This window comes from Oenanthe melanoleuca, chromosome 5 (assembly GCF_029582105.1).
Source record: "Oenanthe melanoleuca isolate GR-GAL-2019-014 chromosome 5, OMel1.0, whole genome shotgun sequence".
Classification (NCBI taxonomy): domain Eukaryota; kingdom Metazoa; phylum Chordata; class Aves; order Passeriformes; family Muscicapidae; genus Oenanthe; species Oenanthe melanoleuca.
In genome coordinates this window covers 11,298,745-11,324,233 of record NC_079339.1, presented here as the reverse complement: position 1 = coordinate 11,324,233, position 25,489 = coordinate 11,298,745, and the positions used below count along the sequence as shown (strand labels likewise).

Here is a 25,489-nt window from a genome sequence, read left to right as displayed (position 1 = left end):
TTCTTCAAAGTGGCACAGTGATGTGCAAAAATAATAGAAGCCAAAAACAGAGTATATGATCAACAGAGCACAGGCAAGTTTCAAATCTGGGCTTTTTTTAGAAGTAGTATCAACTGTATAGGCACCTTCATGGGTGACATCCTATGCTATATGCTACTAGCAAACCAAAACAGAATTTCTGGAGACAGATTATTTTGTTTTGGGAGAGATACCATTTTACAGCTGTCTACTTTCTAAATCATCTACCTGCATAGCTAGATTCCACCCATACCCCACCCCTAAACAGTGTTGTCTTTAAATAACCAACCAAAAGTTCTTACAATATCTTGCTGCCTACATATTCTGGGTTTGGTTTTGTTGTTTTTTTATTTTTGCAGGGAGGATTGGAGGTTTGGGGGAGGGGAGAGATTGTGGTTGGGTTTTTTGTTCCCCTGAAGTTAAAAAGGGGGCTTTGCCCTCCAGTCTTTGATGGTTTTCAGGTACAGATGCCTACAAAAGTCACATTCGTATTCTGAGGACATGTGCAAGGACAGTATGAGATAATAAAGAGCAAAACTGGCTGGAATGTGTGCTCTGGGAGTCCCACAGGTAGTCCAGGTTTCCAGGAGGGAAAGCTGGAGGAAGAGAGAGATCCTGTATGTTCTCACCCTAAGGACAACTTTAGGGCTCTAACATTGTCTGCATCACTCTGTTTCAACACTGCATGCTTGCTCAAAAAACCAAAACTCACCTACCCCAGTTCTGCAGGTACTCATACATAACAGTGACCACATTCATAAAGTTTTATTATAATAAAGAAAATACATGAAACAATGCTCAGCAATGAGCACAAGCCTTATGGGAGCATAGGTCATTTGGAACTGAATCCAGAAGTTTAAATCATTAGGTTTCTGGATGTGGCAGAATTAGCCTGGCCCCATCATGAGACCTAACCTTCCCACAAGGGTTACAAAACAGGAAAGGCTGGGACTAAGAACAACAATAAGTGCAAGAAAATAAACTTTATCTGAAACTAATCAGTTACTAATGATTTGAGGAAGATTATGTCAACTCCCCATATATGGGTTCTTTATCAGAAAGGCTGAACCACTACATTGTCAAATAACAGATGTGACTTGCACATTGATCTGTTCTTCATTTGTTGTTCTCCTCAGAGGGGCAATGGGAAAGGATTCCTAGCAGCACAGGAATATCTACTGAGGGCTCAGTTTATGTACAGTCAGGATATTCCACTTTGCATAGGATCAAGTGCTTTGATGTGACCTTTCCTAATGAAGCTGTAAAGGTCCACTCCCCTACAGTCACTCAAAAGGAGGCTGTAGCAAGGTGGGGATTGGTTTCTTCTCCCAGGAAAGAACAGACAGAAGGAGAGAAAATAGTCTCAAGTTGCACCAGAGGGGGTTACGTTTGGGTATAAGAAAAAATTTCTCCACCAAAAGGGTGTCAAGCACTAGAACAGGCTCCCAGGGACATGGTTGAGTCACCATTCCTGGAGGCATTTTAAAGCCATGTGGATGTGGCACTTAGGGACACGGTTTTGTGGTGGACCTGGCATAACTTGGATTCAGTGATCTTGGAGGCCTTTTCCAACCCAAAAGATTCTATTCAGAGTATTTTATTATATTCAGATATATAGAAACAGCTGTAATGCAAGAAGAATATAGAACATTCCACAACATTTTTTGTATTGCTTCTGCAGAGTTCAAATTTGCTGGCTGGAATTCAAGATCCTAGAATTTGGCTATTCTCCTTGATCAGGTATTAGCATTCCTCCTGATGCCAGCCTGGCAGTATTTCCAGTGTTTTGCATAAACATTCTCTCAGATCACACTGCTGAGGTCCATTTGTGCTGCAGACAGCTCCAGCTCAGAGAGAGCCTGCTGGAGGCACGAGCTGTACAGCAGAAAGCCATGCTGATTGCTCCTCTATGGAAAAATTAAAATTCCTCATGTCCACACACATAGATTTGTTGGAAGCAGTTTGCTTCAAAATATGTGGTACAATCAGTGCTGTTACACACCTCCATAGCTGATGCCCAGCTCCTTCTACAAGCTGAATTTCTGCAGCTGGAGAGTCAAACACTCTCTGTTGCAGGTATTTTGATGAGAAGTATCCTAAAGTTTTACAGAAATATGGACACAGGAGAAATGCCTCTGTGTCATCTGCAGGCATTCTCCTTGCATGAAATGAGGCATAAAGGCTTTCACCAGACACACACTTAACAAGAGTTATAGCAGGTTTTGATCTATCCCCTTCAGCACCCTCAGGCCTCATCCACAACAGTTGAGACACTCTAGCTAAAGTCTCAGTAAAACTATTGCTGTCGATGAAATTTCCTCTGACCAGGGAGGTCAGGGGTATATTTTGGCCAAGAACCTTAATGACCCAACAGCACTAAGACAAACCTTTTCCAGCTATTCGTCTGCATTCTTTAGGCATGAGAACATGAAAAAGGGGAAGCACTGAGCTATGGAAAGCTGTGAAGCAAAGAGAGACATTCCATGCTACAAAGCTGTTCCAGTTAGCATCTCATTTATATTCTGGGTTATAAACATAGCTTCTCTCCCATATGTGATGAAGATTCCCATACATAATTTTTCAAGACTAATGATGCATAAACCTACTTATAGCCCAAACACCCCACAACCTCTGAGAATTTTTGCGAGTGACATCTTTGACCTCTTTTTAGTATAATACCAATAAATTAATCAAAGTGTATTTCTCTGCTTCCTGTCGATTTTATATCTGCTTTTTTCACATCAAAAAGGGAACTTTTGGTACTGCTAACACACATGGTTCATACATGTAGAAAGACCAAGAAATCTGGCTTCAATCACCAACTGGTGCTTGTAGACTACACTGGAATATGAATAAAGGTAAAAAAAGACATCCAACGGGAAAAAAACCAACATTTGAGGAGATCACAGGCTTGTTAACAAACAGCATGGCATGAACAATGGAAGTAGGTATAAAAAAAAAGTAGATGAGGTAGGAGGCTACTGTGCCACCCACATTCCTGCCAAAGCCAGTAGGAGCAAGAGATGGGTTTGAACAGACAAGTCTGTCTCCAAGCTAAAATTCCCAAAAGAAACTAAGAGTTCATTTCTCTCTCTTATTCATGCATACTTCAGAAACCTCTGGAGACTGCTCTGCAAACTGGAACAATAAAACAAAATGTCAAGACAATAAATGGGGCATTGAATCTCTGCTGTTTGTTGGAAGAAGGCCTTTTCTGACTTGAGGGCAGTACCTTCTTTTCACTTCCCAACTGCAAAGCACTGAAGAGTAAGCGTTGTCTTCAGGATGACCTCAGCAAAGAGTGGGGCAGCACAGCAGTACTTGGGTGGATCAGTTGCCTTCAAAAATTTCTAGCTGAAATCCACCTTGCCACAGGTCTCACTACTCTTTTATCATCTATTCTATAATGTCTTAACAGGTATGTTCTTAGAGACACTGATAAACAGCAGGAATCCATTTTATTTTTCTATAGTTCTGAGGAAATTAATTCCAGTTCCATTTCTGCTCCTGAACTCCAAGAAGCTCCATTTATATTACAATACATCAGCAGTGAAACAGTGAATGCTTTGTTCTCATTTGCAGCATAAGCACTTAACACTAAAGGTAGAACTACCTTCCCTTTTTTTGACCAGCAGAAATCCACTATTACTGTTTATCTACACTTTGCTTGGAATTTTAATTTTTGGAAATAATGGGGTTTATGCAAAAGTGGTAAAGCAAGTGCCTTGTTAAACTATGGTGAAGCATAGAGGCAGCTTTGTGGCCAGGAGACTCAAAACACCAGCTCCATCTTTGGCATATTGGGCAATTCAAGTCATGCAAGTAATTTTCTTTTCCTCCACTTTGATTTCTTAACCTAGAAAATGGAGATAATGACTGAAATTATTCAAGGACATGACAATATCCACAGTGTCATTGCTTGTTTTTATCTCATGTTTGAATGAAACCAAAAAACTTTATGTTGCACAGTAAGCCAGTAGTGCTGATATGTCCATTTTCCCATAAAAAGCAGTTGCTGGGTTTTTTCTGTTGCAGTTAGATCTTTAGCCCACTCTGGCTCCTTAGGAAGTGCTCCCAGCATCAAATTAATTCCAGAAAGCACAAGAGCTTATTTTAATCATGCTTCATTGAATCAAAACCTTTAATTAGCTCTAGTAATGGCTCCATTTAGCTCTGCAAAGCACTTTGGAGAATTGCATTGAAAAGTGCTGTATCACAGCTAGGTATAATTACCCACACAAATATGAGCTAAAGACTTCAAAATACATATAGGCAAAATCTTTATGCCTTCATTGACTTAAACACTGCTTCAAGTCATAGGCTATTCCTCAAGGAAGAATTTAACAATTAGTAACCTTGCAACACCTTTGAAAGATAAATAGTGAAAGCTGGGCACTCACACAAATTGCTTCATCTGCTGGAATATAGCAGTTTCTAGAGCAAAACACAATACTCATTTAACAGTGCAAAGCACAGAAGTATAGAGGGCACAAAGGACAAAATGTTGTCATATCCATTTAGAGCAAGAGGGGAAGTTTGCAGAGGCAGAAGTGCAGCAAGCAAAACAAAATAAAATAAAAGCACTTAAATAGCACCCTATTCCTGATGCTAAACTGGTCAGAAATAGCTCACATTTCCAAATTTGGTAATCTTCCAAGGAGGAGTCAAAAGCAACAAATCTTTGTAGGGGTTGGTAAGGGTAGAAGGGAGGGTTTTCCTGGTTTGATTTAGTGGCTAACTTAGTCTGTACTGTTTGTGATTGTTTAACAGTGTTGGTGGGCTGGTCTTGTGTTATCTTTAGATGACACTTTAATGTTGCAGGGCAATCATTATTACATTTTGGTGAGCTCAGGGTGCCTTGAACAATTGCTAAGGTCCAAGAGATGTAGTAACTCCTCAGGCAGACAGGCACAAGTGTTAAGCCCAGCACTTGATCCAGATCTCATATGAAAATCATGATGTCCAAGAGGACTGTGCCCTCAGCTGGACCATTGGCACACATCTTCTCTGGTCAGGGGACAGATGCAATGGACTGAATCACAGAACCAAGCAGTCTGTGGGAGGTCTCCTGCCCACAGACTGAGCCTTTCCCAGTCTGTTTAGCCTACAAGAAATTGTTTAGTCAGAATGTTGTAGAGGACTTTGAAAAACCAGTCTTATATCACACACCTTGCTTTGCCAAAGCCACCAGTCCTCTTCAAAGATTCCATTCTGCTTCCAAGCCTGTTGGAAAATGTCATCCTGCTTCCTCAAGCAAGGGTAACAGACTATCATACTGGGATATATTCACCCTTTTACATGAAGTGGAGTCATAGATACCCTGAGAAGCAGGGGAGTGGGGTACAGGCTACTTTCCTTCATTGGTCTTTCAAACAACATTGCAGAAAAGACTGACATTCAGTCTTAGAGGAAGGAAGGGCACTGTGGGTGGGCATGGCAAATTCCAGCCATGAGCACGATCCTCACTGTGCAGCAAGCCCTCAGGAACAGCTTTCTAAACAAATGGAGCAGAAATCCACTGTATTAAAGGCATTGATTTCCTTACAACTAAGCTCCCAGGTGGCATGAACTGGGCATCACTCAGCCTTACAGAAGGATACAGAATCTGATCTCATTAAGTATCAGCTGTGGAAAAACAGATGTTTATCCCTTCTTTTCAATTCACTTGCTGTTGCTACTTAGCACAGTAGAGAAAACAATCAGTGGATCAGGTTTCCAAATGGGAACAAAACCACTGGAAAGGCCTAAGTCCACTTCCACCTTGTTGGGAGTTTTTTATAATTTCTTTATGATCCTGTTCTAAGAAACACTGTATCATGTGGTTTGCATGCACTTAAATACTTGAGTTACCTCAGCAAAACACAAATGGGTTAATGTAGTCCAAGGTTTAGATTTCCGTTGCCCTTACTGTGAACAACATCCTTTGCAAAATACAGAAAACAGACACATTTTCAGGATTTCTTTTTCTGGCTTAAAAAAAAAGCCACCTCACTCAGATGGGGTTTCAGTCCCAAATATGCAACTGGCATTTGGCCCAGTGTAAAGACATGCCCAAACTGCCTGAGGATGGAGCAGCTGTGGGGCCAGGGGTAGGTCACAAACTGCCTAAACCAAGGAGATTTTGCAGGAAGGATTCCCTTAGGACAGAGAAGAGCTCTGAGGAAAACAAGCAGCCGGTATACTAAATCACCTCCATTCAGCCTCATGATACACAAGCTGAAAGCATTTTCTGTCCCTTTAATGTTCCTTCTATCTGAGTCAGAAACTGCCAGCCAGCCTGGTCTCCTGATGAAACACCATCTCCCACCATCAGTTTACAAGGAGAGGAAATTTTCCAGAGTAGCAACAAATCTAGTATGGTAGTGAAAGAAACTTTTGATAAATGCAGAAAAGTGCTAGATCAGCTAACCCAGCTTGTGGTCCAAGCTTTGGGAATGTCTACATGTATGTAGAAAAAGACCAGAGAAAGTACTGGGGGAGGAAAAGAGAGCAGTTCCCTTCTCCAGCCTGCATCACCTCCACAAGAGGGGGTACAGGGAAAAAAACCACAGCTGTGATACCAAACATCTGTAAAAAGACACAGCAAAACCAAAGCACAGCTAAGGATGTAAACAAATCTCCAGTTACCTGCTTACTCTCCCCCTTCTGTATTTTATGTATGTAGCTTAAAAATATCTCACCCAAATGCAATCCATTCACACAAAAGTGAAATTTTAAAAACTTGCAGCCAGGTTTGCTTTAGGGGACTCAAATCAATTCAAACAGGCAGCATGCAAAAAAAAAAAAAATTGACAGAGTCCCTACAGATTCCAAAGGACAGAGAAAGAAAGAAGGTTATTTGAAAAGTTTTTCAAAGAAAGTGATATCCAAAATCCAATTTAACCTGAACCTGAAAACTTTAGAGCCCAGTAAGTGTGCAAGAGAGACCTATACACATTTCCTATTAGGTGGCTGCCAAACAGATTTGTTACACATTTAATAAAGCAGTAAAATAAGGCATTTATGTAGCATGTTTAACTGTAATCATATTGGTAGCATTTTCTATGAATAAAAATGTAACCTGATAGATGGTACAGTTTCTGGACAATGGAAAATATAAAGAGAAAAAGAAAAGTCAGAAATCCTGCTGCATCACAAAAAAATAGCACGTTGCACAGTGCTGCTTTAAAGGTCTATAAAACCTGGATGCTTTGAGCCTCTCACAAGAGTGCCTGGCTGGCAGATGGGGAGTCCTCAAGTGCCTCTGAGGGTCCAGCTACTCAGAGGGAGTAGCCTGGAACACCCTTTGCTGGGTCACACATCATTGCTATCCCTTCCTTCAGGGCTTCACCTCATTCTTGGCGAGGGAGCAGAGCTGCAGCTCCTTCCAACATCAACACCTTTTCTTTGCTCAGCCAGAGGTGTCGGTGCAGAACAAACACGAGTTCCAGCCTTCCCAAGTTCAGAGCTGCCCGAGCCACGTGCTCTGCTCAGGCTCACTGAAACTGTACAGGAAAATTGCCACCACCCTTCAGAGCACAATTTCAGCCCATCACAACCTTACCAGCTTACAAAAGAAATGCAGCAAACAGCAAAGGTACATGTCAGAAAAAGCAGCTAAATACAAACATCTGCTTACTTTTGCTTCTTTAATGTAGGGAGATATCAGTTATTGCTTTGCAGACACACAGGGAAACAGGTTCCAGGTAATGGAATGACTTAGAGGTCCTCTAACCAAAAAAGCAACAACTTGACAAGAGATTTGCCAGATAGGAATTCTTTACCCAGATTTCTCTCTTTTCACAGACATTGTTGTTATGAAAAATAAATTATTCTCTTTTGGAGAAAGATTGACATGCTCTTCCTCATGGGTGATTATTCCCAGAGTGATTAAAAATCAAAAGGGAGAAAAGTATAGAAACACCAACATTACAGAGCAAACCTGTTTTCTTCCAAGTGTGAGAACAGAAGCAAGGCAGGTATTTTTGGCCAAATTGTTTTAAGAAAGAGGTATTTTTCTGCTTCAACAGAGATATATACAGACATGTAGAAGTATCTTTACTACAAGGAAAACACTGAAATAATAAGTTGCTGCCTGTTGCTTGCACATTCCTAATGTGAAGGTCCCGAGTTTGCTCTAAGAGGAACATGAGGATCTTTTGTTATTAAACAATTAGGCCAAAGCCACACTGAGGATTTTTGTATTTGGTTCAAACTGACTTCAATGGAAAATTAGCATCTAACAATCAAAATCTCAGCAGGGTTGTAGGAAAAGCCAGAGCGTTTTTTGTTCTATTTGAATCTAACCTAGTTAAGGCTTTATAGAGAGCTGAGGACTTATTAATAAAGATCAGAAACTGTGAAGGCAGAAAGGGTCTTTATGTCCTCCACTCCCTGACCCAAATGAAGTTTAGTGATAAATGAAACATCTGCTGTGATAATTTACGTGTCAAAGCAAACCTCTGTTTCCATCTATAAAAAGGGCTAATTTAATCCACATAGAGAAAGTACAATTCGAAACACTTGTGAAAAGAAATGGGCAAATTAATCTCTTTTGAATAGTCATGATAAATATACTCTACATAAGATGTAAGCCTGAGATACATGCTGATGTAGCAGAAAGTTTCTTTGCTTCCTGTCACAGGTTTATAGTGGGGGTGGAAGGCAGGGATCATAGATGCAAAATAACTGCTTCCTTGTAACCTTGAAATAGTGGTTATGACTAAGACTCAAAAATCAGACATAAGTACAGAAAAACTTATCCTTTTGAAGAAAAGATATTAACATCATATTTCTATATATACATTAGTCCATTAGTAAATATTTGAGATTACACAATGAAGAACTGGGTATTAAAAGCCTAAATTTTCCTGATAGTCAGACCACCTGATCATACACCTTTTGAAGAAAAGTACTTCACTCAGAATCACATTTTACGTTGTGGGGGCAGGTGGAAGCCATTTGAAGCACTGAAAGACAGCAGCAATACTGTCAACTCAAAAGCACTACTCTGGGTACTTGTAGGTCAATACAAAGAAAATGTCTTGTCTCACAATATATTTCTGATTTTCTTAAGACTTGCACTGAAAATTAAGTAAAAAGGGTTTATCTGTTCCCAGAATTACCTTACCAATCCTTCTCATCAGCACTGATGTTTCCCTCATCTACCAAAGTCTGATACAGTATTATTCATTTGTTCACATTTTGTTAAGCACTTTTAGATTTACAAATGAAAGATGCTATTCTGTTGCCATAGCTTATCATCTTTCTGCTACTATCTGAATGCAGCTCCTGCTTTTTATTGCCATTTACCCTACTAACAAAAAAAAAAAAAAACAAAAACAAAAACTAACCCTAGTTTGTTTCAGAGGCCCTCAGTCAGATTTTTAAATCCACATGAAAAAGCCTAGAGATGAAAATAACCTACCTCCATTATAGGAATATTCCATTCAGTTTGTAGAAGTTATGGAGGTACATCTTCATTGTGTATTGAAAGCAAACATATATATATATAAAATTTAGTCAATGAATCCTGGATCAAAACATCTAAACAATTGTCACTGACTATCCAATATTTAGTCTTATCCTAAGCCTCCACCAAAAAAATAAAAATAAAATAAAAATAAAAATAAATGTTCATATACACTTGCCCCTTACTCTTTGCCTAACTAGGAGGGGAATGTTAATTTAAAAAAAAAGTAGATTCAGAAACAATTTGAAAAGTTGCAGCCAGAACTATAGTGCCATCGAAGAAGAGGTGAGCAGACACTGCTGGGATAATTCATCTGGTCAGAGAAGCTGCTCTGTGTGGTCTCCACCCCAGCTGACCTTCCCACTACATGTTTGTCTGGGCTGGACAGGCAGAGGTGCTTGCCAACCTGTCCTGCTGCAAAGCACAGGGGAAAGGGAAAAGGAAGTTTTTAGTCCAAGACAAAGCATTCAGCTATGCAGGGCTGGATTCCTGCTGTTTTAGCCATTATCCATAGGCTCATGAATATGCATTACTTATTTGAATTTCTCACATGAAAATGCCACCAACTTTAAATTGTCCTGCTTCCAGAGCACACCTCCCAGCCCAGCGGCTCAGGTACACCTCTACAGAGCAAAATATTCTACTGTCTCTCCAGATTTAAGAATGGGCCAGGTCCTTTCCTCTATCACATTAGTCTACCCATAGCAGTTCTGGGTCAACACTAATATGCCAAAAATCAGTCAGATTAATCTCATGCTCGCTGTACATAATAATGCTCTCTACTAAAAATAATGACAATGGATTGAATATGAACCATTAACCTTCAAAAGAGAAGCTGGCTTCACTCAGAGCAGCAAGAAACTTCTGCCATCTTTTTCATAGGCTGTGCTTTTAAGCTAGGTATTAACTGCTGCCATTTTTCAGTTGCCAGAAGTATTACAAATATACAAAACACAACTGAAAAGTTAAGACAGACACTTCCCCTCAGCCATACATCCCAGAGAGCTCCCCAACTCCAGATGCAATCTCTTGGAGGTGGATAGGCAGACAGTGTATTTGTCTCATAACTTCTTTTACCTTCTACAGTTATTCTCTCTGAAGCATGTGCCTGTCACTGAAAGCTCCATGGCTCTCTCACTGCTTTGTTTGGGAGACAGAGCCTTAGCTAAACTTTCACTAACTTCTCTGTTGGTTTCTCCAGCTCACAGATAACTGTCTTACAGGGAAACAACTCAATGGCAAACAATGCCAGAATTAAAGCTAAAATCACAATTGAATCTTATGTGATACTCTTTAACAGCACAAAGCACAGCCTGATACCTCTCTTGGCATTCCACTAAATACAAATGTCAATATCAGAACAGAAAGCAAAGGAACATGTCACCAGCAGCTTAAGTAGCTGCTATCACAGATTGTCTGTGACTCACAGGTGGATGAAGAGTTTGTCACCATTTATCTTCCTTCTAAGGCCTCACAAATCCCAAATTCCACAGTGGAAGTGATATCCACAAAATGTAGGTCTCACATCCACCTACAGCTTGAAAGCAGCAGCACAAGCAGAGATTATGGCACACACAGAGTTCATTACAGCCCAGCTGCTGGGCTTGGAGTGCTTTCAGAGGGAAGCTAAGGGCTAAAAGGAGAAAGAAGAAAAGCAGAACACTAAAGAAGAGAAAAGAATTCCCAGCATTTCCCTGGGAGCTAACAGACAACTTTCCCCAAAGCACAAGGGTTTAGATGAAGTCTTACTTACAGCTAAAACAGCAAGAGTCTGAGAGCCCTTGCCCCTCCTGAATTTATTTTTTTAGAGAGTTGCCTGTGTTATCCAAGTTATGCAGCCACAGGAAAAGCAGAGCCAGCAAAAGGAGACTATCCCCAGCTCACCTTGGCACGAGATGAGAAGGTAGCTCTGCCACCTGGCAACATCCCCCCCTGCTTCCCAGGCCCGAGGACACCTCTGGAGAGAAAGAGCAGTTCCTCAGCCAGCTGCTCTGCAACTACAGCAGCAAGAGCAGTGCTGCTTCAGAGGCTAATAAACACTGAGCCAATCAGCAGGAAACACCTCTGCACCAGTCTGCACTGGGAAAGGAAGAGCTGAAGTACAGCATCTGTGAAAGCAGGGAGGGAGACACCTGGAAGATACCTGAGGCTGAGCAATAACCAGGTAATCAGGGTTGTGCCATTAAAACTTGCAAGTACCCCCGAGTGTCCCAAGGGCTTTCAAACAAGACAGGTGACAAGAAGGAGACAGCATGAGCTTCAGCTTGTCTTTGATTTTCCCTTCAGTACAATTAAATTATTCCAGATATTTACTAATTTCCACAGGAGAAATAATGATGGATACATCCATAAAACACCAACAGAAATATTCACACTAACCTAAAGCTGCATGAATTGTATCGATAAGAACTTAATGCTGTTTTAACAGTTTTGGAGATTGTTAAGTAAGTAATCTTTACAAACAGCCTTCAGGGAGGTGCAGATGATTTTACACCTCTTTTTTATGATCCCTTTTCCTTTCCTATCTTGATCCCAGCTTTCTTTCAAGTCATTGCTTAGACAGCTTGAGTGGCACAGGTGATGTTCTGCTAAAGGATTAAGTTAACAATGTAGCAGGGATATAGCAGGCAGTAAAAAACACAAGCTGTGGTATGGAACTGCAGCCCGATCTGCAACTTCATAGTGGAAATAATCAGAGCTTGATGATTATTTGATTTTTTTTTTTTGCTTTATTCATTTGCCATATCTCCAAAACAATTTTCCTGGCTCATAAAACTCATCTGAACAACACTGGATAACAGGATTTTGTGAGCCTAGAGCCAGGATTAAGATATGAGGCAAACTGGAAACTTCAATCATTACAATCCTGTAGTACAAAGAGAAGCACTTTCACACATGGTGAGTCAGTCAATATGTCCAAATTCTCTTTGTGCCCACATAGAAAAAAACATGACTTTAGGTCCTTTCCTGTGACTTCAAGTGATAGGAGTTTTCATCAGGACAAAGGATCAAAATCATTAGAACTCCTCATTAATTTCACCCCATATTGCAAAAACTATTTGTACTCCCTCAAGTAATAACAATGTTGAAAGCAAAAATGTCAAGAGGCTTGAAGGACTTGAAGGACTTCCCAGAACAATGAGCAGAGTCAGGGTCTGAAACGTCTGCTCCTCACTGAAGAAGGGTTGCAAGATCTTCCAGGCCAGCCCTCCCAAAATCTTTGGTCTCTGCCCTAATACTTGGAACAGCAGGCTGAGCAGAGTGCTCTGCACAGTGCTAATCAGTTAGCATCTGTCCCCTGTGATTGTGACTGGGTGTCCCATGAAGACTACTAATCTTTTTTCCTAAGGGGAAAAAATGCAAACCAGTAATTCAGTGTGACAACCTCATCAAAATGATAAAATGAATTATGGCTTTAAAAGTTTATGCAGTGACTGTTTTTAATAACGTGGGAGTTAGAGAATAATGTTAAAAGTTTCAACTCAAAGACCTGGTTTCCTGTGCTGGCACCAGTCCTAACACTAAATGTTAACACATTAAGCATTCTTACATCTTCATTTTAAAGAGCAATTAAGAGACAGATATACTCATACTGAAATAACATCCCGTTCCTGTGTGTGTGAACATACACAGGGTGCATTTCCAGCAGAAACCCACTTTCCCTGTGTCCTTCAGGACTTCTCCATTTGCACAAGTTCACTGAATTCTCAATTACACTACAGCAGTTGACAGCTTTTCTGCCTACAGCTCAACCAAACATATCTTCAAAGAAGGGGTGAAGAAGGTGTTAAAAGTGAGCACCTACTCTTGTCCTGTGTTCTTCAACCTGCCAAGCACATCTCCAAGGTCAGAAGCTCACAGCAGATTGTAGCAAAAGCACTGGCTGTAGGAATTAGACCATTCATTTCCCTGAACAGCTTTAACTATCTGAGAATACACTCCAGATGGAGAAGTTACCTTACTCTTAACATGTTCACCGTGGATTAAGCTAAGGTAGGCCAGACTCGGCTGGCTAAGAACACCAAGCTCCAGACCCCAACTGATGAGTAGGAGCTCTTACTGTAACTCACTGCAACCCAGTCACCTCTATCCTGCAAACTCTGGCTATCAGCATTGCCCCCAATGGGAAGGCATCCCCACAGAGGAGGGTGTGTTGGCCATGGAGTGTTAATGTACTATTTGATCCCTATCCCTATAGTTTGTAGCAGTGTTGACTTCAGGAAGTTCAACTGCTAATGGAGAACACACTTTTCAGGCTCAGTCCTCAGTGAATAAAAAGTTTCTAGCAAAATCTGACAGCTGTTCAAAGCCTACATGAATGAAAAGAGGATTTAAATCTGAAACTGCATAAACAAGCATCCCCATGGCTCAAAGCAGTCCTTAAACTTCTGCTCAGTGAAACATCAAGGACCAGGAAAATGCTAGCGACAGAGAGAGTGGAATCTCCACCATGGCCCTTCTCTACCAGGGCAGAGCTCTAGAGCAGCACAGGACACCAGGATTTATGGACCTCATAAGTGGGTAGGACTTCTCCTCCATGACATTTAACTTGACACAGCTCACAGCATGAGGCATTTCCACATGAAAAAAAAAAAAAAAAGTAACAAACAGGAGAAGATTTTGCAGTCAAATAAGGGGTGAAATGATGAGTACTAACTCTCAGATGATGTATGTACACCCAAAAAACATCCAAAATTCTTCCCAAAAGGGGGAAATTCAGGCCTTGTAGGGTGTGACTCTCCAAGGTTTGGCAAAGCCACTTATAACCTCACCAAAGTTCAATTTGAATAAGAATGTTTACAAGCACAAAAACTAGGCCAAATTGAGAATGTAAATATTTGGATTCAGTTCTCCAAACTCATCTCTATCTGCACTGCCAACTAAATCTCAACTGCAGACCAAAAAGTCTGAAAAGCAACAGTTGCATACACTTTACAGCACACAGACAAAACTAACACACATGGCACTCAGCAGCAGGACAAAAAAAAAAAAAAAAAAAAAAAAAAAAAAAAGGAAAAATCCTGAATTCATAATCTAAACTAAACTTATTCTAAACAAGACATCAATGAAGTTTGGACCAAAAATCAACTCTGCTATCATTTCAGACATTCTGAAAGTCTGATCAGCCCAGATGTTGGTCCTCTGCCCTGCAGGAACCTGGGTTACATTAAACATAGCTAGATTACCCAAGACCTCATAGACAACATGATGTTTGCAGCACACAGTGCTAACTTTGACCCAAACCACATTCTCTTAAGCCATCCAAAGCAAGGACTTCCACTTTTCAGGCAGGTTAATTGAGGAAAGACTTCTCTGGAATCACAGTAATTAATTTGGCAGCAGTCCCATATTCAGAAGTGATTTAGGAGCCCAGATCACCTGGAGTTCTCAACACACACAATCTTTTCTTCTCTAGTTTTACCCCTGTTCTTTTAGGTATAGATAAGAATGACAACCATGAATTCATTCAAGGGACGTTTGAGCTCCCACAAACACAAATCCCAAGGGATACACCACATTCTCAGCTGCCAGTTCCCAGCCTCTCTTCAAGTGTTAAATGCCTTTCGGCCCTCCATCTCCATTGCAGATACTCACTGGAGGAAATCAGAGAGGCAAGGGTGCAAGGGTGTCATTAAGACCAGCATTTTTGTTGTTGTTGTTGTATGATAAGAATTTGGGCATCCTTATTCCCAACTACAGTAAACTAACAAAAACAATCCATCCTTTCCCTCTTCAGTTCAGCAGGAAAAGCACGAATCTGGATCTTTTGCTTTACTCAGCTGTGGGAAACTTGGGTTTACTTTCCAGTTAAAAGCAGGCTCTTCAATGTACTTCACAGTGACCTCTTCACAAGAGGCTTGTATCTTTTCTTTAAATGCCCCTACACTAAAAATAGTTCTGCTTCCTAAACATGAGTGTTTAGCAGTTCCAGGCATTCTGAGATCCTGCATACCACTTTAACTTTTTTTTAAACTGGCAACATTTATTTAACCAGCAATTTAAAAAAAAGGAGGCCCAGCCGCCCCAGTGATTCTTCCCAGAGGGTCTTAGATGTTTATGAAACACAATGAAAACAATAAACTGGATAAAATCATGCTATTCCATCAAGTCCTTGGCAAGACTTCCCAACCAAGAATAAATTGGCATGGTATGTTACAGTCAACAGATTACACAATGGTTTACAGGGTCACCAATAATAAGGGGTCACACACTCCTTAAGGAGCTCCAGTGTACATTAAGGCACTCACTTAAAGGGAAAGAGCAATGCTTGATCCTGAGCTTCTTGGAGCACAATTCTGGCAGCCACAGCACAAACATGCTGCAGGGGTAGGAGAGGACAGAAGGCACCTCTCCCCCTGCCCTGAGCCAGGAAGGGCAGTGACTGTACAAGCTGGCTGGGGGAGTTTAACACCCTGGAGGGAGCAACTGAAAGCCAGGCCAGGCAGGGCTCTCTTATTTCTGCACACAAGAGGAGAACATATGCTGCATCCTTTTAGGAGCAGGACAGTCTCCATGCCCCAGTGAGGCCCAGCACCACCATCCCTGTCAACCCATCCCAAAAGGCACCTTCCTCACTCCATACTCTTGAGGAAACTGGTTCCACTCCAGAAGCAAGATATCAGATGCCTGGCAGTCTAATCACTCTTAACAGTGGACAGACTGTAGCTAATTTTGAAAGATTCTTGACTATACTCCTGGGTAACTTGATAACATCATCACCGTTGCTATAAATGTGTTGCAGTTTTCTTTTAAATAGCTAATCTTAACGAAAGAGGAAAATGAATGGTCAAACCCATACATCTTACATGTCAACTTGGTAACAGATTTCCACTCACCTGCATAACCTGATCACCAGAATGAAAGTTAAATTTTGGTGCTCCTAAAACATAAATTATTCTCTCAAACCTCACCTTAAGTGCATGATACTCCTACCTTTGCCCTGTTAACTTACCCTTCACCTATATGGAAATTTTCATCCACCAATTATAAATTAATAATGTAAAGGCAAAACATTTTTAAGTCTTAAAGGCAAATCAACCTCCCTTCAACTCATCCTATCATCAAAAACCAGACTACAACTAACAGTTTCATTCTTCATCTTCCATCGGTTTTGATCACTCCAATTTTATTGGATTATTTAATGTATGTCTGAAGTTAAGTCTGACTAGCCAGCATAAAAATGAAAGAAAACCTCTTCCCCAAGTGAGCACAGAGTGTAGAAAACACTGCTGCTGACATACTCCATGCAGTACTATCATGCACCCGGCTTCATTCAGCGTGGCTACTAAATTCGAAGTCCGTTTGAGTGATAAACCTGGAGTAAACACAAGAAGGCTCTCTCATATGTAACCACTACTCTTTGATTGCAGTGACCTTAGTAACGCAAAGGTTTGGTACTAAGCCAAGAGCAGGACATCTGATTTTCCCACCAAGTGAATTGCTGGAGAACTCCCTTAGCTCTTCAGCCAAATCTGTCCTGGGATCCTAAACTCTTCCGCCGGAGTCCAGGTGGCTCCTCTACACTTTTCAGCACGCACGCAAACACCGCAGCCAGCTGGACCGACGATGCGAGCGGGCATTGGGAGGGAAGCGCCGCGCTCCCCGTCTCCCCCAGCTCAGAGCCCCACGGCCGGCGCGCTGGCTCCCAGCCGTGTTGGAGTGATCCCGGCCCGGCCGAAGAGGTCCCGCGGGCTCGGGCTCTGCCCCTCCGTGATGCCTGTGCCCTCGCCACACGCACAAAAAGCGGGTCCCGCGAGGCACGGCGGTGGCACCGAGCCCCCGCTCCGCCCGTGGCAGGCACCCCCCGCCCCTACGCTCCCCCGGGCAGAGCAGGGCAGGGCAGGGTCCCGCAGGGATGGCGATGCCGGCCCGCACAGGCACGGCCCCCGGCGGCTCCGCTGCCGCGGTGGCTCCGCGCTCCAGGGACCCGCAGCGCCCGGCGAGCTCTCCCTGCCGCCGCCGCGCATCCCCGGCCCGCCCCGCCCGCGGGAGGCTCTCGGCGCGCAGGGACGGACCCCCGGAGCACGAGCCATCGTTTCTCCCCCCAGCCCCGCTCCCCTGCCCGGGTCCCCGGAGGCGACCACCGCCCGGCAGCGCGGCTCCCCGGCCCTTACCGAGGTGCGCAGGGATGCGCTCCCTCCGCCGGCAGCCCCAGTCCCTCAGCCCGGGCGATTGTAGCTTTTTTGGAGAAGCTGGGAAGAGGGAAAGAAAGGGGGGAGGGAAGGGGGTGGGAAGGGACTGAGATCGAGGGAGAGAGAAGTATGCAAAGGCAGGAAGTGGAGACGGCCACGACCAGTGCGGGAGATTAATGGGAACCAGTCACCCGGCAGCCAACAAAGAAACCTGCTCCCGCAGCGCAGCACAGCCCTGCCCGGGCTGCAGCCCCGGGCTGCCGAGCCACCGCTCCCGCCGGCCCCGGCCCCGCGGAGGGGTGGGCGCCGCCCCCCAGCCCCAAACCCGGGTCCGGACAGACGGGAGGGAGGGGAGCAGCCGGGCAGGGCCGGCCGGTTCTCGGGGAGATGCGATGGCACAGAGGAGGAGGAGGGGAGGACCGAGCCCCCCGAGTGACAGCCTTCCTCCTCGCTCTACCGGAGGGGCGATACCGGGTGTTATTTTATTTAAAGCACTAGGGGCTCCGGGCTGCTCCCGGCGCGGAGCCGCTTGCGGGGCAGAGCGGAAGGAAGGAGGAGTGCGGGAGGCGCGCTTCCTGCGCCAGGCGCGGGGCGCCGGCTCCATCAGCGAGCTGCGAGCCCGGCAGCTCCCGCGCCTCTCCGAGCCCCGCACCAGCAGCACCTGTGCGGGACCGGGGAGGCAGCGCCGTGCCTCCGAACCTCATGCCCGGTACCCTGGTTCCGATCCAGCCGCCCTGAGCAGCTCCTGGCAGCGCTGTGCAATGCTCTGCTCCCTGGGCAGCGCGGGCGAGCTGTCCCGCTCGCTGGCACGGCCCAGCCAGGACGAGCCCCCAGGGCATCGTACGTACCTGGGGTGAAGAAAGTCCCTGCATGGCATGTTGTCCACGCGGGCCACCAACAGCACTGTGCGGGCCACCTTCCTGGCACACGTGCCCGTGGCTTCTGATGGTTTGGCAGATGGGAAACCCACCCAGAGTGTTTGATATAACATAATACAGAAGAGGCAGGATGCTAGCTCTTAGTAGGACCATGGGTGTTGCAAAATACAGAGACTGCTCCTAGACCTCGAAGTATTATGTAGGCATTGATAAAACAAGTCACTTCACAATAGATTAACCAAATTATACTAGGTACAGGAGAAAAATGAAGAGCAGCATGTATCCTGCAACTTGAAATACAAATTCCAGCACTATCCATTTTAAACACTTGCTGACATTCTTTTCTTTGACTGAAATGGAAGCAAATAGTACTCAGCATCAGGCAAATACTTATGAGCTTTCCTACTCAAGGATACCTCCCTGAGCCCAGAATCAAGTGCTCAGGATAAACTATTCCTGGCTTTTGCCACCTCACCAGCAAAATGAAATACATTGTCTTCAGATATTCTGATCCATCATCCCACACAATGAGGAATCTGGTGGAAATGCCCAGCATTTCACAAACCTCCATTATATTTCAAAAGAATGAATGTACAGGAAATAAGGCTAACTCTCATCTGGATTCTGATGTGAATGTGTGTTTCAAAGCAAAAGCTATTTCAGCTGTCAGCCTTCTTGGGACAGATGTATTTACTCAGCTGCAAAAGGAGTACTGTGTCACCAAACATCAAAAAATGGTGGGAGTTTAAATTTCAACACAACAGGAATAATTTACCTCCTGAACAACAAGCTACTGCTTCAAGTACCTGGCAGGAATAAAAAATGAACACAGTTTTCTCTCGTGTTATGAAAACGACGTAGGAGAGCCTTTCCAAGTCTATTTCACAAGAGCAGCAACATAGCAAACCCACTCACCTCTCCAGGAGACCTTTGCTAACAACGCATGATGAAACAAACACGTTCAGCTTCCAACTAAGCAGGAAGCAGTCTGTCCTGCCTGCTTCTCCACCACATCAAACACACGAACATTGCTTTTATCAAATAGTATTTTTCTCCCCTCTTTATGTTGCATTCAGCACCGCAGACATCAGCAACTTGTCAAAATTTTCTTTTGAGTGCAGGAGACCAAACTTAAAGTTAAGCTGGATTTGAGCACTGAATGGGGGCTTTCAATGTCTTAAAGAACAAGCAGCCTGTGAAGGGCTTGTTTATTGTGGGGGCTGGCTGCTGCTCTGCTTAAGCAACTGGCAGATGACAATAAAACGTAAACTAGGAGAGGATTATTTTTCTTGCTTGTCAAAGAGATTACAGCTAGCAAAGCTCTCAACAAGAATGAAGGACTTGAAGGATCGGGGCCTCCATGTTAACCTCGGCCATATGGGACTTAAAGAAAGTTTTTGTGTTTATTCTCCCTTGCTGCTGTCACGTCGGTGCACACGAGGTTAGCTTAGGCTCCAAGTGGCTCCACTGCCGCTAGTCCCAGCCCATCCCGAGCTCCGGTAACTCCGGGCGGTGACCGGGCCTGGCGCTGCCCTCCAGGGACAGACCCGCTCCCACAGCGAGGGTTGCTGGTGCGGCCAACCCCGCTGGCAGGGCTCGCCCTCCGCCCCACACCCGCGTCCCTCGGCCGGCCACCGCCACCTACTGTCACTGCTAGCCCGTGCCGCGGAACTTTAACAAAAAACCAGCGGGGAGCACCGCTTCCCGCTACGGGGGGGCTCGGCACCTCCGGCTTCTCCGGGCTCTTCCCCGCGGTCGCACAGCGGGAGCAGCACCCGGGGCAGCTCACTGAGCCTTTCAGGGCAGGGCTGTCCGGCCGTACGGCACAAGCCAAGCCCGCCGAGCCCCCGCCCGGGAGCCGCCCGGTGCCCCGGGCTGAGGGCGGGGCGGGAGCGGGGCGGGGCGGGGCGGCGGCGCATGCGCAGTGCGGCGGCGGAGGCGCGATGGCGGTGGCGCGCGCGGAGCGCACGGCGGGGCTGGCGCGCGATGTGCTGGAGCGGACGCGGCGGCGCGCGCGGGGCGCGGTCCCGGTCCCGATCCCGGTCCCGGCCCCGGTGAGTGCCGTGCGCGCACCCGCGGACACACCACACACACAGATAGAGATACAGACAGAGACCTGCAGGCACACGGAGACACGGCTCCGCACGGGCCCGGACACACCGCCGTGCCCAGCTTCCTGCCCCGGTGCCCCCGAGGCGCCCCGCGGCCCCGGGCCCGCCGCCTCCGGCCCCGAGCCACCGGCGGCGCGCCGAGTGACCGCAATGTCTCTCGTTGCAGGACCAGGACGGGGAACGCCTCAGTGCAGCGTTCGCCTCGATCGAGAGGCTGATGAGAGGAGTCTCAAAGGAGTGCGAGGTGAGGGGACCCCGGAGCGGTTTTGCTTCCACTGCAAAAATGAGGCTCCAGGTTTGCTTCACGGCGAGGGCCCAGCCAGCGGTGGCCGAGAGGAATTTGGGGCGCTCAGCATCATGTTCCGGGTACATCTCACCGGTGTGCAGTGCCCGGCAGAGCTGGTACCACCTTGGCTGATAAACACCACTATCCGCATTTTCTAGAGGCTGCAGCAACACAGATTTTAGCAGAAGGTTTCTCCATTTCTTGGTGGGAAGTCCGTATGGTTAGAGAGACAGAAATGTCAGCTGATATCACAAACTATACTGTGTCACAAGGTATGGAATGTTTCCAGTGCTCCAAAGTAACTCTGCTGGGAACTGGCCTTATGACATAGTAACCTTTTGTTGTCACCAGGAGAGAGCCACTCACGCTGGCTGATATCCCGTTCTTGGCAGTGGAAATAAGGGAGAGTTTGAATCTGGAGTGAAGAGATGCTTTGTGTCCTGTGTTTGTTTTGAATTCCCCCCAGTGCTGCTGCTGTGATTTAACCCCACCAACAATTAAGTACGATAGAGCTCACTCCCTCCCTGCCCACCTCCCCTGGCAGGATGAGGAGGAGAATCTGGAGAAAATAAAACTTGTGGGTTGAGAGAAAACAATTTATTAGTTGATACAAAGTAAAATATGATCATACCAATGATAACAACAGCAATAATTGTGATGAAAAGCGGAGAGATAAATAAAACCCAAGAAGAGCAACTAATGTACAATACAGTTGCTCGCCACTCACTGACCAGTGCCCAGCCAGTCCCCAGACAGCAGTCAGCCCCTCAGACAACTCTCCCTCTTTATATACATGACATTCTATTTCCTTTTGGATAGTTTGGGTCAGCTGTCACAGCTCTGCTCCCTCCCAGCTTTTTGTGCACCTCCCCATTGGCAGAGCATGAGAAAAGTCCTTGATTCAGGGTGAGCACTACTCAGCAATAACCAAAGCATCTGTTTGTTATCGACACTACACTCCTACTAAATCCAAAACACAGCATTGTGCCAACTACTAGGAGGAAATCTTGCTCTATGCCAGGCAAAACCAGGCCAAACTGGATAAGGAGCATAGGCTCAGTTGTCTGTGATGAGTAGAAATGGAAAGGTGTAGAGATGCACAGCTCCACTGCTCCCGTGCTGCTCTGGCTGGCAGGTGTCACTGCTCTGCTGGTGGGCACACTGGAGCCAGCCTCTGCCAGCCCATCCTTGTGAGCACAGCCCTGCAGCCCAGCTACTGCACTGAACTCTGAGAATTGCACTGCAGTTTGTGCCCCTCGGGATCTGTTATCCTAACACAGCAGGGGGCTCACTGCCTGCAGGGCTAATGCAGAGCCTGAGGCTGCAATTAAATTAGAGAAAACAGTACTTCGGCACAACAAGTGATCAGCTCTTAAGCAACTCCTTTAAATTTCAAAGCACTACATACACAGTAACCAGTTAATCCGAAAACAGCAGGGGCAGAATAGAGTACACAAGATGAAACAAAGTGTAGTGAGACTCATCCTTATCAGTGATTTGGCAGTGCTAAGTTTACAATTGGACTCTATGATTCTAAGGGTGTTTTCCAACCTAAATTATTCTTTGGGTCCATCTTGTGCCTTGTTAAGTCTTAAAGTTGGAACAAGCAGTGGAGGACTTCCACATTTATGCATCAGTCGAGACAGTACTGTTTCAGTCATTTCTGTAAAGAAGAGTCATAAAAGGGGAGACTTATCAGACCCATAAGTTACAAAAGTTTACGAAGTGCAGATAAAAATCCACAGCTGAACACAGCCATTTAGGCACTTGAATGCAAACAGTTAAACTTTTAGTTTAAGATGAGATGTTTGGGGTTACCAAGTGATCAGAATTTACCCATTTCTCTCCAAAAGTTGGATTTCGTTTCTCTGTGAAGCATTATGCACTAGGTCAGAGCATTTGGTGTTTGACAGTCGAGAACAAAAAAATCAGTGAAATAAGAGATAGTTCTGATCTTTTTGCTCCCTGTGATCAAAAAGGTAACTTGGAGAGGAGTTCTGTGGTGACAACAGATGGCAGCAGAGCTGTACTTGAGAGTTTAATTTGCAGTGGGGAAGATGCCAGCACATCTGCAGTGGAACCAGAAGGTGGCTGCTGTGTGCTTAAATACACTTCTCAAAACTGCTGTGAAAATGGTTCTAGCCTTGAAGACACTTCAGCTTCTTTACTGACTCATTTTTCAGTATTACCTACTTCTGCTTTTAGAGCACTGCTGCTGCACATGCTCTGCAGAACCCATCTTCACTGACTGGGTTGCAGAGCACCTGGCTTGCATACATGTTCTCTTAAGGACCCATAAACTATGCTTTCTTCCACCAGGGCTTTTCTTTACCAGGCTGATCAAGCAGGGATTTCCAGAGTACTCCTCCTGACATTTTCATGAATTCAGTTCTGAGGTGTCAGAGTCCCTGCCCTACATATTGTGTCAGGAAACAGGCATGTAAAATCAGGCCTGTCTGATAGAGTCCTGTAGCAGAAGGTGGCCTTTGGAGATACAGGCATTGTTTTCACTCTCACAGAGAACAAACCAACCAATTAGTACACAGCATCAGTGTCTGTGTAGATCTACTTTCAATTGTAAATCTGCAGTAGCTGCAAGTATGGTTTGGTACCTCCCACACGATGTTTTCTGTTTCTGTTGCTGTCCAGAACTACTATGGTGCTATGGCAGTCAACAAGTGCCAAGAGAATGAAATCAAACACTTCTGCAAGTACCATGGCAAGTCAGTAGAAAGAAAGATAGATTCCACAGAAGAAGAGGTAAGTGGGTACTTCTGGCTTTGATGAAAGGTTATTCCTTCTCTTGCTGTGGGGCATTTGTTATCCACCTGATGTCTGTGCCACTCACACTCATGTACGGAGGTTGACATTATGGACATTAAAACACCTGGACTGATCCAAGTCCGTGCTGGGTTGGGAAAAGGCAGAGTCACTTGTTGTGGCACAATCAGTGTTCTATCCATCCTTTCGTGGAGGGGAAAATTGCATGCACCTAAAGCATCCCCTGGATTTGCCTGGTGTGCTGGATCATTAGAAAATAATCATCTTTTTCTTTCCAGAGGACTGAAGGTCCTGTAGAACCCAGCCGAGCCCAAACTTGCCGGCGAAGTGTAAGTGTAGAGAATACTTTGGTTTTCATGGAGGTATTTGCTAGCATTTCTTTTATCGCTTTGAATCAAGCTGGTTAAAAATTGTGACAGAATAACCAATGGTGCATTCACAATTGTAATATACGTGACTATATATCATAATATTTATGCCTATAATATAGGCAGTCAAATGGGCATTGCACAATTAGTTAGAAACCAGATTGTGGCATTCTTCCATTTAGCCCTCCCACAGGCTCTCTGATGACTCCTGCTCCTCAAGGAGAAGCAAACTTTTTATTTTTCAAAGCCTAACACCTCAGCAAATCAATTTCAGGAGCTTCTAAGCCACAGAAGATGAGAAACACTGAATCTGTACCACAGAGTAAGTTAGTGACAGCACTCTTGGTATAGGGAATGGGAATTCCTATTTTTATGTTTAGAACTGTCTAGGTTAGTAAATTTCAGTTTTGTAAATTACAGCACAGTTATTACTTCCACCAATTGAAATATTAGCTGAAATACTTTGGGTAATTTTTGTACTGACAGAAACATTCTATAGTTTTGTTTGCACTGCCTTCTATATATTTAGAATAACCTTATATAGCAATCATGCTCATGCTGAAATGTAATTTTTTTACCCAAACACAATTTGGTGGGGGGGAGAATCTAAGATAAATAACCAATAACTTAGCTTTTTTTCCTTTATTCTTTTTGTTTTGTTTTGTTTTCTTCCTTAAAGCCCAGAAGACCTTTGAAAGACTTTTACATTGAAGTTTCTCCTGGCATCTATTCTGTCACAGCAATCTCAGAAGATGCAGCACAAACCCACGTAGTAGATGTCAATGCAGGACAAAGTGTTGATTTAACTTTTGTTTTGTGATATTTTTTGTTTCCTGGCAATAGCAGGAATAAAACATGAGGCTCTTTTTAATGGATGTAATGAACTATAAATATCTTTTCCTTGTTAGCACTTTAATATTAGCTTCCTCTTTGGGACTCCATTTTTATGGCCTGTATATTTGTTTTCTACTTAATGCAATTATATGCAGCCCACTTTGTACACTGATTTTTATAAATATTTGTACATTGTGTGCCTTTTAAATCCAATTATGTGACTCTGTAATTCCAGATTCTTCTGCTCTAAACAATTAAAGATACAATCAGTGAAATAAAATACATGATCAAGCCTTTATGATGACATCTTCTTTTCTATTACCCTCAGAGAGAACCCCCATGTCACAGTGTTGGCCAGAGAGAGCATGATCCATGTGGTATGAATATAGGTATACATTAGCTTCTGTAGGCTGGCACTAATTTCAGAGCAGCTGGCTCACAAGCCACTCTCCTATCTGTACTTCTGCTAGTCTGGGGAAGAAATGGAATGCAAATGAAATTCACTACCTAGAACCTCAACTCAGAAACATGGATATGAAATATGTGGCAGGTGTTCAGTCTAGGCACATGACCTAATGACTCGAGTTCTGTCTCTTTGCAGACCACACTAAACCCCTTTTCTGATGGCTG

The 25,489-nt window shown here is 44.3% G+C and overlaps 2 protein-coding genes across 7 annotated transcripts in view; one reads left to right on the top strand and one right to left on the bottom strand.

The window, feature by feature from the left end:
• Positions 1 to 17,894, bottom strand: part of DENND2B (DENN domain containing 2B) — a 149,767-nt gene extending 131,873 nt beyond the window's left edge. The window contains exon 1 of one of the 4 annotated variants that reach the window (XM_056492270.1): positions 17,584 to 17,894. The gene's annotated coding sequence lies outside the window, so the exon portion shown is untranslated. Of the gene's footprint in view, positions 1 to 9,350; positions 9,416 to 11,353; positions 11,370 to 17,583 lie in introns of those variants that run through there. The other 3 variants (XM_056492268.1, XM_056492271.1, XM_056492269.1) reach the window with 3 other exon arrangements.
• A 2,512-nt stretch (positions 17,895 to 20,406) lies between these two features.
• On the top strand, positions 20,407 to 25,155 carry AKIP1 (A-kinase interacting protein 1). 3 transcript variants are annotated; one of them, XM_056492862.1, is made up of 5 exons: positions 20,407 to 20,533; positions 20,757 to 20,834; positions 23,526 to 23,636; positions 23,936 to 23,986; positions 24,705 to 25,155. In XM_056492862.1, exons 1-5 carry the CDS (start codon positions 20,423 to 20,425, stop codon positions 24,843 to 24,845), a joined length of 492 nt encoding a protein of 163 aa, XP_056348837.1. In that variant the 5' UTR covers positions 20,407 to 20,422; the 3' UTR covers positions 24,846 to 25,155. The 3 variants fall into 3 exon arrangements, with proteins under 3 accessions (XP_056348837.1, XP_056348839.1, XP_056348838.1); XM_056492864.1 differs by having other exon boundaries at positions 20,416 to 20,521; XM_056492863.1 differs by having other exon boundaries at positions 20,416 to 20,533; positions 20,763 to 20,834.
• The last annotated feature ends 334 nt before the right edge of the window (positions 25,156 to 25,489 follow it).

What these genes read in the sequence shown, in the direction of transcription:
- AKIP1 (XM_056492862.1), top strand. Translation starts at nt 20,423, where the DNA reads ATGGCGGTGGCGCGCGCGGAGCGCACGGCGGGGCTGGCGCGCGATGTG. An exon ending in CGATCCCGGTCCCGGCCCCG is followed by an intron (nt 20,534 to 20,756) that starts GTGAGTGCCGTG and finishes CTCTCGTTGCAG; the next exon opens with GACCAGGACGGGGAACGCCT. An exon ending in TAGATTCCACAGAAGAAGAG is followed by an intron (nt 23,637 to 23,935) that starts GTAAGTGGGTAC and finishes TTTTCTTTCCAG; the next exon opens with AGGACTGAAGGTCCTGTAGA.